This window comes from Halyomorpha halys, unplaced genomic scaffold, assembly GCF_000696795.3.
Source record: "Halyomorpha halys isolate HHAL.00 unplaced genomic scaffold, Hhal_1.1 Scaffold46.1, whole genome shotgun sequence".
Classification (NCBI taxonomy): Eukaryota; Metazoa; Arthropoda; class Insecta; order Hemiptera; family Pentatomidae; genus Halyomorpha; species Halyomorpha halys.
In genome coordinates, this window is record NW_027109456.1 from 1215091 (window position 1) to 1235086 (window position 19996).

The following is a 19996-nucleotide window of genomic DNA, read 5'->3' on the forward strand; positions in this document are numbered from 1 at the left end:
TTTTACAAAAATATAAATTTACCAATTATACTTAGTTCCCTATGCCTCTTACACATATTTTCCCCTCAAATTTTGTCAAAAAATTTTTCTCAATAAAAGAGTAGAATTAAATCAGTTAAACTTACAACACAAGTGTGGCACCGATATTTGGATTAGTCGATTTATAAAAAGAAAATTATACTTTATATTAATTATGTATCAAATAAAAAAGTATTTAGATTATAATATTTTTGTTTGAAATAGCCATGTTAGCGAGAGTATGCCATTGAATTATGTAAACAATAGGGGGCAAAATGTTACTGTCAAATTTTCTCTGTAAAAACATCTTTGGATACCAAAACTCCTTATTTTACTACTGAAACCATGGAAATAATGTATTTCAGTACCTAAATAATAGAGGAAACTTATTAAACTGCATTATTTGGTAAAAACATTTTTGTTTTAATTATTGTTCATGGATGTTGTTAGGGTTACAATGTCATGACACATTTAACTATTTTTAATAATAAACTTTAGATTTTTGAAAGGTGTAATTGTATAGAATTAACTAAATTAAATTTGTATCGTAGACTGACTCTAAAGATGAAGCAACCCCCAAAATATTGATGTGTCATATATATGGTTTAAATAAAACTATAAAATGGAAGAGGGTAGATATCACACTCAATTAATGATACATAAAAATATTTTATAATGGATAAAGATAGTTTTATTTATATCAGAGGACACTTAATAAAATAAGACTTGTTGAATTCACTCTGCAGTTGTTTTATTTTATTTGGTTTAAAGCATAAAATAGAAATATAACAAAAGAAATGAGTTTATTTGGATACAAAATATATAAAAACATGATCGATTATCAAAAATATCTAGTAAAAGTAGTGCAGATTCAGATCGAATATAATTTAGAGGCTGGAATCTTCCTTCAAAGGGTTTCTTGTTTGATAGCCAATTTGAAAAAAGTTCATGCTTTACTGGAAAAAATCAATATGGCAAACCACATGAAGAAATAAAAGGCAACAGAAGAGTTACTGGCTTGTGTCACCAATTCAACCAAAAACCTTGTCCATTTCATCCCACTGTCCCAACTAGCCCAGCGCTTAGTGCTATTAGTGGATCATTTTCATTATACTGTGTAATTAATTATCAAATATTACAAGAACCTATTGAACACACAAAATAGAAAAATTGAACTTCATTTAAAAATTAAATTTAAAATTGCTTTTGCAACTCTCTACAATCAATATTTAATGAATTCCTTTTCAAATGGGATTAGAGACAATAATTATCTGTTGTAAAGAATCATTGAGCATTTCTGAATTATGAAAAAATAAAAATATTAAACTAGTTTTATTAAATAGATTTTTTTCTTAAAAATCAAGGTTTTTTTTTTTTTTTTTGTAAATTATGTATGTATAATACTTTTTTTGTGAATTAATGGTATAGTAATGCATGATTAGTTTATAATAATCCGTTCATATAAATGATATATCATGAAAATATATTTTGTAAATTGAACTAGTTATGAATATATATGATGATATAATTTTTATCTAAAAGAAGTACTAAGAAAAGAAAAAACTTTGAGTCTATTTTATTTTTTTGTAAATATTCTGCTAGAGAGAATGTAATGGAATTTGGGAGTTGGCCCGTTTAAGCTCCTGTTAGAATCTGAGCTCCTACTGTCAAAACTACGAATTCAGGTTCATCTCGAGGCCATTTGAGGTCGTATTGGCCTATCTACCAACAGCGCCAAGGGAGGTAGGTAGGTCGTCAATAATATACGAGGATAAATAGATGAAATGAAAGAAAAATTTAATTAAGATTTTAAATATATAAATAATTCTGAATCGAGTAACAAATGTTAGTCTCAAGTACATAGCTTCCTCAATACACACACACTTAATCGCATTTTCTTGAAATTATTTTTTTCTAGAGAATATCTTTTTGGTTGGTGATTCAAGATTGATGAATACCCAGTCCTTTAGGAATAAAATCTATACGAAACAAGCCGTTGTTGAAGTATGGGTGCTTATAGAAAGTTTTTCGCAGGCTTAAATGACAGTAGTTGACAGGATTTAGAAAAATCTGAACTCATTTTTATACCATCCCAACTTTCCTTCAGATTTGGAGCAGATCAGAGTAATCATTTTAGAAGTATAGCTGTGCCGAAGAAAATACATAAACGCAGTGGAGTAAACCTGATTGAATTTTTATGGAATCAACGAGGTACTAACTTAGCACAATCATTGAAAATTTCATTAAAATAAAGCTAACGGTTCGATAGATTTTGCCTGAACATCAACTAGACACTGAATTAAATTTATTCCTCAAATTTGGAAAATTCGTCCCAGCACTCCTAAGTGCTGATAAGATTGATAGACTGGCAATAAATGTGACTTTCTGAGGTCTGCAGTTGGGAGTCCATGAAATTCCAACATCAGAAGAGTAAACCTTGACCGTTTACCAATCAGTGAAGAATTGAGTTAATAACTGATTAATTTCAGACAATTTGCTATGATGCAACAACGGGCAATACAAATCGGAAGAATGGTACTGGTACAAATCCAGACAAAAATGTTTAATTGCAAATGTTCGGTACCTCTCTAGCCGTCATATTTTTGAGGGGCTTTTTTGTTTTCATTGGAAACAGATTTTGGAAGTGGAAGAAGTAAATTTTCAACTTTCGAAAAATCGCCCTGTCCCTTTTCAACCCTCGAAAAAAAGGCCAACCTAGTCTTCACTCCCGATTAATGTCCCAAATTTGCAGGTAGTATTTTACGTGATCCTCTGATAACATTGATTTTTCAGCAAGACTACGCATCTAAATTAGATAATATAAATTTGTTATGTCAATTTTAATAAAGTAATGATAAATTAAATGTTAATTTTATCAGAATTTGTGAGGTTAACTGGAACAGCATATAATTTATCAATTTTATTTCGATTATCAAGTATAAAATAATAATAATTATTATACTATTATATTATAATTTAACGTAGAATTTTAAGCATCGATTGACTTCAGATGAGTTGACCCCCATCTTAAAAAATATATTATTTCAAATTTTAAGGAGGCAATGATATTTGTTGCTCCCCCATTATTGTTTTAAAAGATCGATTCAATCTGCTGATGTTTGTTAAAATACTTATCGCATCATTAGTTAACACACAATAATATAAAAATATATTAAATTGTATATAAAGATATGAGATTATTGTGATTGTGATTAGCGATATTGTAATAAATGAAAACAGAATTCTAATTATAAAATACCAAAAATTGTAATATTTAAATTGATGGGTTTTTGTTTAAAGAAATTATTTTATTAGGAATATGTTAATATATGGGAATTATTTAAAAATCAAACTAGAAAAGTCAGTTGAATATGAAGATTTGAAAAGCCCGCCAACAGGGAGCTAAGAATGCTGTTAGCTCCTTTATGACTTGGTATTCCTGTTCTAAAGGATCTTTGTGCTGCTCCATTCGTCGTGGTTTGAATTTTTGACATTCTCCTCTCCCCATTGCCCGCATTTTGTGAGTGTTGAATCTTTTTATATAATACTTTTATAAATAATATTTTTAAATGATATTTTTCTCTAATTTAAAATAAATTCTTTATTTCTTTAATTCCTTGGTATATTAACTAAACATATTATTATCATAACATGTTTTTTATCCTCTTTATTTCAAACTGAGATTAGCTATTTGAATTTAATTAATTAGAATTGAAAAGTATATTGTAAATAAACCTTTTTAAATTTAGAAATAATAATCATAGAAGAATGCGATTCTTTCTTACTTCAATGATGAAATCTTTTATGAATGCTTTATTTTTTATTGAAAAACTTTTTAAAAATATCTGATTACAAAATTGTTTAATATTCATATATGAATAAATAAACATTCAGTATTATTTTTAGCTCTTGAATATTAATATATATGAAATATTACCATTTAATTATGTGAATTCATTTATTTACCTTTCAAATGAAAAGTATGAAACATTTTTAACTTATATTGGAGGAAGATATAAGATATAAGATAGGAAGATAGGTCAATATAGGTATTGTAACAAAAAGCTATTTATAGTTAACCAATATAATTTATTGTTAACAATAAATAGTTTTTGTTACTATTTTGATACCTTTATTGACTGCCACCCGGACTATCTTCCTCCGATCAACTTCATATGGTCAACTATCTTCTTCCAATTTATAACTTATCTTTGCATAATATTTAAAAATTAATTTTCAGATCTAAGAATTAATATTTCCATCTTTTATTTTTCCTTTCGCTGCAGTGCAAATTTTAGATGTTTGTAGGTTTTTTGTTGAAAATGAACTATCAGATTTTTTCTTCAAAGTTTAATGCATGTTTGGAAAAATGTTATGTTTTTTTTTTCTTTTCTTCCCACCCAGCTTTCAACTATTTAATTTCATTTATTTAACTTAATAAATTCTTAATGAAATATTATTTACAATTAATAGTCAAAGAGCGAAAAGAAACCAAATATTGTTTTCTGAAATTCTTTTTTTTTTGGTAATAAAATACTTAATGGGAAAAATACTTATCTCATACAAGCATGTAAATTTTGATTGCAGACCTTTGATTTATTTAATAAAATTCAGTATGTTCCATAATATGGAATACAGTATTTTGCGGTACTTTACATTAACTTTGAATAATATAAGAATCCAGAAATAGGTTGAAATTTTATAATAACAAGACATAAAAGAAAATAACAGAATGAATTAAGTTAAGGGAAAATATCAATACTACTAAATACTTGAAAAATAATAAAATAAATGGAAATAGGACAAGCATGCATTAAAACAAGAAAGGAAACGCTATTGATACAAGAAAATAAAAAAAAATAAAAGATAACCAGAATAAAGAAAAAAATCTGGTGCAGCAACATGATACTACCTAACTATATTGTGATTTTTTGATAATTTATCTTAATGAATTTGCGTAAATACATTTTTATAGATATTCGATAAATTTTATTCTTGCCTTAATAATTTACTGCACATTAGTTCTACTCTGTCTATCAACACTCTCTCTCTGTCTATCTAACAGTATACAATTATGTTCAGACTGTATATTTCTACTCTCTGTCTATCAAACAGTATGCAATCATTTTCACACTGTATATGTCTGAATTTGTTAATTTGTCTGTCTTCATAACATGTATCATTTTGTAAAATTTTAAATCGTTTAAGGAACTATATGTTACCATGTTTAGTTTGTAGTTCTATTGATTTGTGATTGTTGCAATGTATTTGTTTGAGATTGTAAATCGTGAGGTGTAATGTATTTTTTGTAACTGAATAATTTTGTCTTATAATTCTTAGGCTAAAAATTCAACTCTTTCATTTTCCTCTATATAGAATAGAATAGAAAATCAATTTTATTTTAGGACAGAGTCTCTTCAGAAAAACTTACATAAACTAATTATAAGGAAACAATCTAGCCAGAAATTAAAAATAAAAATAACTTAATCTATACTCTGTCTACAATACGAATAAATATAAAATCTGTATAACATACAGGAAGGAGTAAAATTCCTAGATAGTTATTACATTCCGCCATCGGGTCCTTTTTGTGAACAGGAATAATTAGAGACACCTTCCATTCCTCAGGCATCTCCCCAATTTCCCACAGCTGTTTAACCAAAAGGTGTATTTTAGAAACTCCAATTTCACCACATGCCTTGATTAGTTCACTAGAAATATTGTCAGTTCCTGCTGCTTTATGAGGTTTTAATTTTGCGAAAATAACTTCAGAGAAATGTACAAAGGTATTAACCGATCCCGGAAATACCGCTCTGCAGTGACGGAAATAAATGATATAAATAATAATATATTAGCTAATCCGGTAGATAATTGTCAAGGAAAAAAAAAATGAAATAATAGTCAATCTCTGACTGAATACTAGAATGCTGAACCGTGGATAGAAGAACCAAATCAGGAGGAAGTCAAAATAGCCATCGCAAAATTAAAATCAAAATTAATAAGCTAGTTTAAATTTTTTAGACAGTTATATTATTTCAGATCATTTTTCATTCCCTGGATACAACCAGACTTTGCTAAAAGCTGATAATAACTAACTACTAATAATTTCTGTCATTTTGAAATGTATTAGTCATATTCTGGGTGAGTGCATGTATCATCTATCCCAGATTGATTAAAAAAAATTATCAACTACAGAGATCATCGTAGCTATTAGTGGCTACATGATGATCACAATATTTGTTAGTTTTCAAATGTTTTATAAAATAATGATTCTTACTAGTATGATGTTTATTCCTATCAATAATATAATAATAATCCCTATTTTTTGAAGTGCCCACTATCCCCATTGGCTAATGATGGCCCTGTATAATGAACATATTTTTGTTGATTCTATTAATCCTAGAACCTTATTTATTTATTTTTTCAGAAGATTTTGGGTGATGGTTATTTCTAGGAAAATACACCACATAGGAATGATAAGAAAATAAATAATAGACTATCATGAAAAATTTAATTCACAACAATTTGTTTTTACATAATTTTCATTACAATTAAAATAAATACATTTCTCAATATTGCAGTTTAACAAAATATACAACTATTAAAAATAAACAAAATGTACAAACAAATTAAAATACAACATCATATAACATCTATACATGGCAGTAATAACAAAAATAATACAGAGTATTAAAAATATATGAGTCCACAAGGACCTTATCTAGAAACATTAAACATTTTTATAAATTAAAAGATAAAAGCCATTTAAATAATTTTTAAGATTTAAAATTCATAAAGAACATTTAAAAAGCTTTTATAATATCAATACAACTATCTAATATTTGTTACTAATTATCACTAAAACTGATTTTTCAACTCTAAGTAGTACTACTTTTAAAAATGTAAAAAAATTGTTTATTAAGGTACGAATTCAGATTATTTAAGAGAAGGATTTATTCAAGTAATGAGAATAATAATCAGACTAAACTTTTCGTTGTCATTATACTCTAGCAATTTTTAAGCCTGAAATAATGTAGTGGAAACAAGAGATTAGATTTTCTTAGTACCATCTAGTTATAAAACTTTATCAATAAAATTAAATCTGATTATCAAAAGAATGAAGGACCTGTAGTCCCAAATTTTCCTCTTGATGAAACGACTACTTCTTAACTTTTGATTATGTGCTTTAATACTAACATATCTCTCTTATTTACATTAAAGAACCTTAGAAATGAAAAAAATAAAATAAAATAGACACAATAACTTAGTGGTTTAACTTAATTTTTTTTATTATATAACACCAGTAATGAAATTTAAAAATAATTAAATTTTTCATTGCATTACAAGTAATTAAGAAACTTCATCATCCTCATAATGTAGCATATATGATTTAAAATCTAATTTGGTTATTGTCCTATAGTTTTGATGGAATATCATTTAATTTTTTTGTCTATTAATCAGAATACTGCTTGTAAAAAGAAGGAACACAAATTTTGCTTGCTTTCTAAATTTAATTACATTAGAAGAATAATCTAATTAAAACCTGTTGAATTCCATGATTTATTTCTTGTGTTCAATTCATCAAAACATTTCGGGCAACAAGTTTTTGTATTATATAAATTAATTTGGCTTCAGCAACATTTGGGAATAATTCTTTTCTGATGTGAATTGATAAAAATTATTGCCCGTTAACATATCCGTACCAACCATGAAATAGTTTTGCAAGTACGTAGTTTTGCAACTAGTTACATTTAGGGGTTGTATGAATTATCTGGCACATAGTTTGAGTGTGAAACCATTTGAACTTGTCACATGGAGGAGACCTGACCTTTTTATGAGGTCCAAACAATGCAACTGTATACGCAGGAAATTAAAAAAAAAAAAATTGAGCAGAGCAGTCCTCCAAACAAAAAAAATTCACCTCCTTTGTCTAACAGCCAATTTCCCTTGATATAAGCTGCTAATTTCCTTACTCTCCCTCACATGCTAACTTCTGACATTTTTTTGCCCAGTGACTTTGAAAATGCCAACAATATTTTTTTTAATAAAACCGTAAATTGTTGTAAATATGTATTATTGAAAATCAAAGAGAGGAAAGGAGAAAAGTAAAAACTTTCAATTCTATTAACCCTTAGCTTAAAATGATGTGTGTGAGAAGTGGTACAAGACCAAAGATCAAGAAGTTTCAGAGACGGGTGGCCATGTAAAATGTGTCTAAATTTTTGTAATTTAATGTATGAGCTATTGAAAGTTGAATTGTAAGGCAAGGGGTTAAAATAAGGTTTAAAATCAAGTTTTAAGGCTTCCAAGTGTCAAAATCTTCCCCAAACCTTCTCGTAAAACAGTACTATGTAGCCCAATAAAAATCATATAATCCTTTATAGACCAGAACTACTTTTGCTCTACCTCTAACAGCAATCCTTAACCCATCAATTAGATATTCGTTTAACTTTTTTTATCTGTGTTTTTGTTATTTGATTTTCTTTTTCATTGTTACATGAGTAAACTTTTTATTAAAATAATAATATATGTTTATTTAATACGGTCAGTGTAGTTAATTTACTTAACACAGCCATAACTCAAAACTTTTGTTCTCAGTTTACTTTCATAAGCCATCTTTTTATGATTAAATTGTCATCACAAAGATTACTTAATTTGGGAAAATTGCAGGACTGCTCTTTCCCTCCCCACTTCCAATGGTATGAAGGGAGGGCTAAAAAATAGTCAGGCCTATGGACACTCCAACTTTAAATTCAGTTCTGTACCCTACACTTTTTACCCTGAATACGAATGTGTATTAGACGTAACATAATACATCTCACATTGGATGTCCTTGAAAGTTTAATTAGTTTGGGTTGGTAAGTAAGTTTGAAAAAAGATTTGGTAGTAGTTTTAAATGTTTTAAACTCTTATTTTTGACTTGAAGGAAAGATATGATATAATGCTCTGTCCTATCATTTCATTATATTAAGACTATTTTATAACATGTATTTTCTTTTATTTCGATATATCAGCTCAATAAAACTTAGTAGATTTCTATCTTAAAATTAATATAAACTCAGAATTAGAAAAAATAAATAAATGACCATATCATAACATTAGCAAATTTAACATTATTAATAGTAATTGGTTAATTTAAAATTAGGCTCTTTAGAAAAATTCTTATAATTAAAAATATATTTCCCTGACAATTCACTTAAAAGTATAGGCCAAGGAAAGTTAGGCTGTAACATATAACTATAAATGTTCCTCAAACTTAAATTTATTGGACTGAATAAAAACTTAAATATTTCTTTAATTTTAATTATTTGAACATATTAGTAATTAAATATCATATACAGTTGATGGGTTGTGTCAACTTTTTTGTTTATATTGTTTCAAATGATTAGGAAGCAGTCATTTAGATTCTTTTTATTACATATGTCGACGTTTCAACCCAAACAGGAGAGCCATCACAGGACTAAAATTGAAACAGAGATTACACGAGATAAGAATTACAAAATAATATACATAAAATAAATAATTAAAATAGAAAATATATATATAAAAATAAAAAATAAATAATAAAATGAAAAATTATAATTATTAAAAAAAAAATATACTGAAAAGTATAAGCGACAAAAACAAATGTAATAATCTATGGATGAATGCAGAGAATTATTAGGTCCACATGCTTCGGTTAAAACATTGGCATATTTAAAAAGAAGAATCTAAATGACTGCATACTGATCATTTCCTACAAAATAAAATCATATATCATACATATCAGTCATCGTTAAATGATTGATCTTGATTTTATTTTTAAAAGAATAAAAATATATTATAGAAATTCTAAAAAGAATTATTAAAATTCCAGAAGCTATTTTAAATAAATATAAGAGAAATTCTTTAATAAGCAAATAATTGCTATATTTGGAAATAAAATATTACATTATTTGTTTGAAACATCAATAAAATTTAAAGAATAATATATCATCTTTTGTTTAGTAAATTTCATATTTTTTTAATTTAAAAAAAAAATTAAAGCTAAAGTGTGACTAGTATGGATAATTTTCTATAATGTGTCGTAGAATGGCTATTGGAATAAATTTAGTTGCATTTTTCGAACAATTATCTTGGAAATTATAATCTCTTTTTCAATATTATTTTACTTTAATAAACATTATTTAAATTTTGTTTTTCATTATAACGTAAAATAACATACATTATATATATATATATATATATATATTTTTCCTTACCTAACCTCTAAAAGTTTTGAAATAATAGTGGAATGTAATCCATCTTTTGAGGTTATTGTGGATTTTCTAATCCAACTTTGGAATTCTCAAGGAAGGCGGTACTTTTTTTTTTTTTTTTTATGGATTCTGCTAACGAATCAAATTTTAAGACAAATTGATATTGGGTTGTTTTGATCTAAATTGCCATAAGCCGGAAACAAATTTTTAGGGGATTTGATGGTTCGCTCGTTGCGGTTTGAAAAAAGTATAAAGCAAAATTATCTTAGAATCTAATTTTATATGAGAAACCATCATTATTCCCACAGTTTTCTTGACCATGGTTTTAAAAAATTAAATTATTACTAGATATTTAGTTTATGGCAATGTGGTTCTTTTAAAAAGTATTTCCTGTTATATTTTAAGTATTGCCTGATACTATTAAAAAATTATTTCACATTTGAAAAAAAAAAAACATTTAAAAATAATCAGTGGGAGAGTTTCTTTATTCAAACAAAATTTTTTTAGGTATAAAAAAAATGGCAATTATCGATGAGATTTGTGGTATTCCTAACTTACAACTAGAGCATTTATAACATTAAAATTAATTTTTAAAACACACAACCAATATTATTTCATCTTAAGGAATGTAATAGAGACCACAGTTGTATTCTTTTTATAATTGTATTGATCTTATTTTTTTCTATTTAAAATTCTCAGCATATAAATTTCTAATTAAAATTAATATGCTGATAATTTTGATTTCATATATTTTTTAATTGCACAAAACTTTTTAATTTTTCTGATTAAATAAAAATAAATTAAGCCCAATAAAATGTGACAAAATTAAATCCAATAGAATGTTCAAAAATTCAATTACGATTAATTCCAGCATAATATGATTAAAAAATATATAATATTATGTATAATATAATGCATTGAGTTAGTTTGTATATAAATATATCTAGTTTATATACATATATCTGTCATCCGAGGTAAATTGTTTTAAAATTGTAATAGGATGGCAAAAAGAAGTTTTAGATTGTAATGTATTGCTGGTTGTGGCTAGTGTTCAATCTTTATTGATGTTGCACTTCATACAACCTTACCACCCTTTTAGAGTATTTATAATACTTTCCATATATTTTAATATTTAACATTTGTTGTTGAAGTATTTATAACTGAACTAAAAAACTTGCTATTTATGTACATCATTCCATGAAAAATGCCTGTCAGAGTGAGAAATAAACTTTATATAATTATTAGGCAGTTACTAGCCTACCTTCTATGCCACAACCACTGATGAAGACCTGAAACTCAGGTCGAAACGTCGGCATAAAATAAATAAATATGGTTTTGTTTATTTATGTTGTTCTTTACTGACCGCACCTCCCCCCCCCCAGACAAACTTCTCCAATTTTTATATAGTTATGACCAAACAAATCTAACTTTTCATTTTCTGAAAATGACAAATAACTTTTCTTGTATATTAAACTCTTTTATGGAAATTATCTTATGTTTTAGTTTCAATGAAATAATTAATTTACAGTTATTATGACTAACACCATAGCGATCAATGAAGCAAACCATATTATAAATATGTTTATTTTACTTAAGAATCTAAATTAAAAAATTGCACAATTGCTGTATCGTGAATGTACAATTCATTAGGCTTATAAAATATGTATATATTTTTTAAAATTTATTCTGGAATACATTTTAATAGATTTAATCTATTTATTTATAGTTTCAATTTTTTTTTACTTTTTTAGAAGATTTTTGAAAAAAAAAATTTACAATTACTAAAATGAATACATTTAAAAAAAATAATAAAAAATAAAAAAGTAATTTTCTTTCAACATTGAAATTCATTACATTTATAGTTTATGAATAAGAGGTTTGTTATTAATGTGTTCTTAAATCTATTCTCTAATTATAAAAAGACTACCAAGGAAAGACAAAATACTTAGATCCATTAGGTAACAAGTTCAGTGTGTTTTAATTATTCACACCATCAATGAAATGAGCCCATTAAGGAAAATAGGCTATTTTTTAAAGTCATTATTGGATCTGTCAGTTCAGATGAGATAAATATGAATATTAAATGTTCACCATGGACGCCAAACTTCTTCTTCTTCTTTCTCATCATCCATTTTTTTAACACTGAAATCTATGGGCATTTCTTGTGCCTTCTCTTTTTCTTCCTCTTTTGAAAGTTGAACGTAATGACTAGGTAAGAGAAAAACAACTTGCCCATCAGGTAGTCTTGAAGGTATTACCTGGAAGAGACAGATTTTATAGTTTATTAGATAGGATAGGTATACATGATTCATTGAAATTGAGAAATAAAATTATTATCGTCTTCTAATACTTCATCTCTAATTTTATTCCAATTTATATGTTTTTTTTATTTTTCACTTCTGTATTACAAGAATGCATAAACAATATATATATATATATATCATTTATGTTTGAAGTGGTTCATGATAATAAAACTTATGATAAAACATGGCTCATATAAGGCCAGATTAGTAGAAACCAAATTGAACATATTCTAAATTATAAAGTAAAATTTTCACCATGTTATGAATGTTATTATATGTCCCCATGTTATGGATAACTGTACTGTAAAATTAAACTAAAAGGGAGAAAAGAAAGTGTATCTACATCACAGAAAAGATTTGGGACGAAAAAATGACAAACTTATATTTGATAAAGACAAGGTATACAATGACATTAACTTAACATCAGACTGCAGAAGATGCATAAAACTGCAGTGGAGGAATTAAGAACAATGAAAATGAGATGGAGCTATCAGCAGAAGCTGTTGCACCTGAAGGAACAGAATTGACTAAGGTACTTAATGAGTCCCAGATTCTCCATAAACTACAGCACCACTAAATAAATAAAAAAAATCAACATCATCCTGTAAGGGTACTCCATTTTGAAATTAATTCAAAATAAAACAATGAATAGTCAATTTTTCATATGATTCAGTGGGTTTCCTCAGGGAATGACTTTTATTTCCTGGGGGTTCCAATGAAATGAAAACATGACCCACCCACACAGATTAGAATAGCTTGGTTAGCTATAGATAATGTATATGTATAACATACATTATAAGTAACATATGTACATATAAAATCAATCAGACACCACTATCTAGATTAGTTGTTGAATATTTCCAATTATTTTATTATCATTTAGCAAGAATAATTTTAATTTAGTGGTTTGTTAATTATAAATCAATATTTTTAAAAAAATATGATTTTAAATTTATGCAAAGTTGATATTAAATTATTACAGTACATGAATGCTAGAGCAGAGGTTCCCAAAATGTTGATAAAATTATTAGCTGGGGCCCAAAAAAGTTTTTGTTGACTGACATAAGACACGAGAATGGCCACAAATGAATCTGTCCTATAATCATATCACCAGAACTATCATATTACATCTCACAGAACAAAAAATTATATATAAATCATATTTAAGATCCACAATATTTTTTGAAAAATTATTTTAATAAACTGTAATTTGTATAAATCAGATTTTCTATATTTTTTTCTGCAAACTAATCATTAAAAATAATGAGGTGTAGATAGTTGACCATAGATTAATGATTGGAGAAGTTTGTCGGGGGCGTAGTCAGCAAAGAACAACATAAATAAACAAAACCATATTTATTTATTTTAGGCCGATGTTTCGACCTGAGTTTCAGGTCTTTATCAGGGCTATAGAACAAAAGAGATAACAACAACATTTAGAGAAACATACAATTGAAAAGGAATAGTATACAAACAAATTAAGAATTATACAAAATATTGAATTGAATTATAAAAGATAAAAAATTGATAACTGATAATTGAATAGTAAAAAAATTTTAATTGATTGATAATCATGGAATTAGATGGTATATTTCATCTTTCACTGTTTTCAATCTACTACCATCTGATTCCACGATTATCAATCAATTAAAGTCTTTTTACTATTCAATTATCAGTTATCAATTTTTTATCATTTATGGTTCAATTCAATATTTTGTATAATTCTAAATTTGTTTGTATCCTATTCCTTTTCAATTGTATGTTTCTCTAAATGTTGTTGTTATCGCTTTTGTTCTATAGCCCTGATGAAGACCTGAAACTCAGGTCGAAACGTCGTTATAAAATAAATAAATATGGTTTTGTTTATTTATGTTGTTCTTTGCTGACCGCACCCCCTGACAAACTTCTCTAATCATTAAAAATAATGCTTTGTTCAAAAAGAAGACAATAGAAAATCATCTGCAACATTGAGAAATATTACTTCAAGTTAAGATCAAAAAATTATTTAGTGTGTTATCTCATTAACTTTATAAGTTTATATAACATTGATCATCTGGTATACTTAGTTAAAATTCAAAACAAGTTATAACTATATTCACTTAATGATGGATGTATATATAAATTTTAAAGCTTTGTTATTTAATGTATAAACAAATATTTTTTGTCCCCACTACTAATGTGTTCATAAAACTTGTCGTTTTATAGAAGTTTTGATCTGACTCATAAAATCCCGGGAACCCCTGCTCTAAAGCATTATCTAATAGACTCTAACCTGTACCAGGGAGACAGGATTGCTGGTTCCAGGTGAGGTTGTGGTGATTGTGGATGAATCAGCTGCTCTTCCTTTTTTCTTCTTTTTCCTTGAGTTGTTATTCTCATCTCCTGGGGCAGTTGAGCTATCTGGCCGGGCTTCATCATCGATAAGAAACTCTTCCAATTGCTCTAACCGCCTTTCAGTTTCTGGATCAATAGGTTTAAGGGGTTCTACATGGGAATCAGCAAAATCTAATGATATTTCAGCAGCTGTAGTTTCAAGATGCCTCAAAAGACGCTGGCGGACTGATGGGTCTAAACCTGGTTTTGGCCCTTGAAGTTCTGGGCTGTCTAAAAATCTTGTGACCTGGGAAATATAAAATAAAAAATTATTTGGTAATGCATTATATTATAAACATTCTGTTTAAATATATGTAAATAGAATAGTACATATGCATTGAAAACTAGTACATAGGTCAGTAAAATAACTTACAGTAAAGGGAATAATTTATTGAAAATTTCTTTAAAGATCATTACATTGTAATTGACAGTAAATCTAATTCATATTTTATGCAAACATAAAAAAAATCATAATTTGAAATTCATATAGATATGTTCAGGTGTGCGAGCACACCTTAAATAACAGATTTATAATATGTGCTTGAAATATCTAACATATCCTTCATACATATCTAACATATCCCTCATATATAATTAACATAAATGGTATGTTTTTGACATATCTTACCTCTCTAGCACATTCAATGAATCCAGCTCTATACTTGTCCACAGAACTCGAATTGAGAGTTTTTTGTCTTTGAAGGTGTCTCACTGTTAGCTCTAGTATATCTGCCTTTTCCAATTTAGAATGTTTTGTGTTCTAAAAAAGAAAATAGAGGATTAAAAAAAAATTATTTATTAATTTATTTTTATAATAGGCATTATTTTATTAATTTATATATTCATTCATTTAAAATGTATCAATTTAACAGCATGATTAATATTTGTGAACCTATCCTGTAAAGTCAAGGAAGATTTTTCAATTATATATGTGATTTAAAAACAGTATAATAACCTAGATAAGTTGGGGGATTGAAATATGATAAACTGCAACAGGATTATAATTATAAATTGTATGGTTAAATTATCAATTAATTATATTACAATATTTCTTCTGTTAAAACTCAAAACCTATAATTTTTGGTCTGATTTTAATTCATTCAAATCTTCCAAAGATTCCAGGATAGATAAATAAATTTTGATTAGAAACATAAAAGAAAACTTGGATTATAGGATTTAAGTAGTTATAAAATATATTGCTGACAAAACTCTGAGGCACCTGAGAAGAAGATGGTCTCGAGACCTTCTAATGTAGAAAAATTATTAGAATGCTACCAATGGATAGTTTTCTCTACATGCCTGTATCATACCATTATAATCTAACATCAAATATATTAGTTGTATTCTTATGTAAATACAGTCAATAAAAATAATAAGTAAATAAAAAATTCAGTATACACTCTTATCGAACAAAACGATCCTAACACATTATAATACGGAATAAATTAGCTTTATAAACACCTCTTTACTTAAATACTACAATAGACCCTTTTTTTAACAGTTTAGTTTAGTAGATTTAATCAAACCTTATTGTTGATAACGTGAGTAAAACCACCTATAGATGACATGCAGGAAATGTGTTAGGAAAGTGCTTATGACGTCACCAACCTTGCATAGGACTGATCACATCCGTTAGGTAGTGCCTCATGAATAGTAATGGTGATGGTAGTAACGTCAACCTTTTCGATCTTAATGATTTGAAAAGAGGTCGGTTTCGAATATCTAGTTGTATGAAAGCTTTGAAAATTTACAACTCTTTAAATAAAGTTTAAAAAAATAAATAAAAAAAAATTGTTCATCTGTGTCTCTACAGAGTGCATGAATCATAACCCAATTAAAAAACAAGAAATGATTCCTTAAGTTTCTGTTAATAATTTTTATAAGTTTGGACTCCTCTAGGGTCATAGATTTTAGCCACTCCACTCCATTAGATTGCAGAGAGATGAGAGCTTGATCAGGCATTTTTCCTTTAAATAATAATCCTAATGATGAGAATTTTATTGTCAACGCATAATAATACCACTTATAACTTTATAAAACTTTTCCTAACTCCTAAATTATTGTAAACATTTTTTTCTTACATAAACAAATATTTTTTTTTAGCGAACAATAATAATAATAGAGCAGCGAATTCAATACTGCGGGCCGTGCAAGCATGTGCTAGGGGTGCCGCGAGCGAAAGTCATTTCTTCATTGCAAAAAAAAAAAAAAAAAATTAAAACTGCAAATATAAAGTGTATTCCAACATTTTCTTTGCGCTTTTTATCTTATTTTCCTACATATTCAACCGCTCTGAGGATAATTGTGGCGACATTTTTATATTTTCTCAGCTCAAAAAGGATGCCGCAAAATATTTTCAGCCCGTAAAGGGCGCCGTGTCGAAAAAAGCTCTTAAATTCCTAACATTGAGTATTTAGTCCGAACAATAATGAAACTTCTGAAAAATTTAGAAGGCGCGAAAGTTTTAACCTTTAGATATAGTAGGAGTACTAGTATCCCGACGCTTTAAATGAGATAGTGAAGTATCTCTGAAGAATTTCTAAAAATTTAATATAGTGCAATTAGGTTTCGACAGGAGCCGAATAGAGACGGATGCAAAGGAGGACGAGGAAGGTTAACGTCCAGGGTCTAACGCTGTAAGTGATATTGATAGCGACTGTAGTCATACGATAGTAGTTTAACTATTTCATAGCCACTAACATCGTGTAAACATACATTTGCTGTCATACCATCAGGATTTGTTTAATTGGTACTTCTATCAACTATCTGCGCGTGCGCGACATATTTACACGACGGAAACCTATCACATATATTCGTCGGCTTTATTCATTATCGACGAGTTTATAGTTTTAAGGGGGTCTCGAACTCTTCTTGGGGTATTCCATTTCTTCCAAGCCATTCTAAAGCCCAAAGGGTCCCCGCAAGGTCTAGATCCACTGTGGAGGAAGATGGGGGATTTACAGATATTGGTACTATCGGTATCAAATCTTTGCCTTCACTTAGACTTTTGTTATTATGAATTGACTAGTTTTAGAAGGTACGATCCTCGAAGTGGAATGCATTAAATTTAAGTACAAATGTTTAACCTGGTTACTGATTGGACTATTATTTATCATTCATTATTTTTTTATTTCACAATTTTTTTAATTGAACAGAATTTTTACAACAAACAAACACAGACCAAGTGTGGAGTTTTCGTTTTGAAAAGATTACTCTCCAGAAAACATCAAGAATTAGATTTTAGGAATTATTAACTAAAAACAAAAAACTATCGGGATTAAATATTTTAAGGATTTGACGAAAAACAAATCCATTTTCACTTGAATTGCCACTGTTAGGATTGCTGTGAAGTTAGTTGAAAGCCACACCTGTTGAACTCCGACAATTACATTTAAAAAGATCTGGCCGTTTTGATCCCCTCTGCTACTTACAACTTCTAAACAAAAGTCGTACTTGACATAGTAATTAGGCCAACATCTTATTACATATATATCTCTTACATAGAGATTTGATAAATTGAAGTAAAAAATTAGAATGTTGGGATAAAGACTTTATAAGAAATTTTTTTTTTTTTTCCTGCGCACAGCATATTGAAAAGTTATAATATCTGAACTACAGAATACATGTAAATTACAGTTATACAATTTGAGCAACGAGTAGTACAATTCAATTGTATAATTTGTAAAATAGTTCGTCTGCCGTCAGGTGAACAGGAAGAACTCCCTCCCCCAGTTTATATACATTATTGTATTTATATGTTAACTTAAGATAATAGATTATTGACTGTCTAGGCTTAATATATAATTTCTTTTACTGTAGAAAGATGGTCCCAGCGGCGGCCCCAAAATAGCAGAAACACTATTTATTATTTACTAATACAAACTATGACGGCGGATTGTAACTATCGTGGAATTTCGTTCCTTCCTGTATGTTATAAAATATTTACGCTAATCTTAACTAGTCGAATCACGGAATACGCTGAAGAAATTATCGGAGACTACCAATGTGATTTTAGACGAAATCGTTCAACTATTGATCAAATTTTTTCATTACGGCAAATCTTCCAGAAAAAAATTGAATACAACGCGTTAGTTCAGAAGACCGCCAGAAGCTGTATAACATTCTGATTGAACAGGGAATACCAAAGAAGTTAGTAAATCTCCTACGGATGTGCATGAGCGAAACGTATAATAAGGTACGAATCGGTAATCATTATTCTGAGAAATTCCAGGTCCGGTCGGGTTTAAAACAAGGTGATTCTTTATCACCTATCTTATTTAATCTATCACTGGAATGCGTCAATAAAAGTGTGATGAATACCGAAAAGGGTTTAACTCTGGGTGGTAAAATACCGGTACTAGGGTATGGAGATGATTTGATATTATTAGGTGATGACAAAGAATCTATAGAACTAAATACAACCACGCTAATAAACTCTAGCAAGGAACTAGGTCTTGAAATAAATACGGATAAAACAAAATATATGGTTAGCAGTAGAAACGCGAGCAATTTCGGTGATATAGATATAGGGGGAAAACGTTTGAAGAGGTAGATAAGTTTAAGTATTTAGGTTCTTCGGTAACTAGAAAAAACGAAATTGATGAGGAAATAAAAGCTAGTTTGAAGGCGGGAGACGCTTGTTATTTTTCAATTTCGAAACTGCTTAGCTAGCGCCTTCTATCGAAAAACTTAAAAATTAGAATTTACAAAACCATTATCATTCCCACTGTTCGTTATGGTTGTGAGGCGTGGCCTCTTACACTAAGGGATGAACAGCGTCTTAGAGTTTTCGAAAATAAAGTATTACGCAAAAATATTCGGACCGAAAAAGGATGAATTGACGGGAGAATTTAGAAGATTACACAACGCTGAATCAAGGGACCTACACCCGGTAAATATAATTCAAGTTATAGCATTGCGGCGTATAAGATGGGCATGTAAGGTTGTAGGGCTTAGATCGTTCTGGAGGCTGGTCAAGACCTTCGTTACCAAGAGGAGGACCGTACATCTCACCGATGGGAATAATTTGATGACGTCGGGTGAACAGGCTGCCCTATTGGCCTC

The 19996-nt window shown here is 28.3% G+C and overlaps 1 protein-coding gene across 3 annotated transcripts in view; it reads right to left on the reverse strand.

The window, feature by feature from the left end:
• Nucleotides 1-6613: 6613 nt before the first annotated feature.
• The window catches only part of LOC106689540 (transcription factor HES-4), a 38925-nt gene continuing 25542 nt past the window's right edge, over nucleotides 6614-19996 (reverse strand). The window contains exons 1-5 of one of the 3 annotated variants that reach the window (XM_014434579.2): nucleotides 16459-16531; nucleotides 15561-15692; nucleotides 14832-15179; nucleotides 12348-12514; nucleotides 6625-9478 (exon numbers count right to left, since the gene is read on the reverse strand). In XM_014434579.2, the coding sequence (XP_014290065.2) occupies nucleotides 9433-9478; nucleotides 12348-12514; nucleotides 14832-15179; nucleotides 15561-15692; nucleotides 16459-16500 (735 nt within the window). In that variant the 5' untranslated portion in view covers nucleotides 16501-16531 and the 3' untranslated portion in view covers nucleotides 6625-9432. Of the gene's footprint in view, nucleotides 12515-14831; nucleotides 15180-15560; nucleotides 15693-16458; nucleotides 16532-19996 lie in introns of those variants that run through there. The other 2 variants (XM_014434572.3, XM_014434557.3) reach the window with 2 other exon arrangements.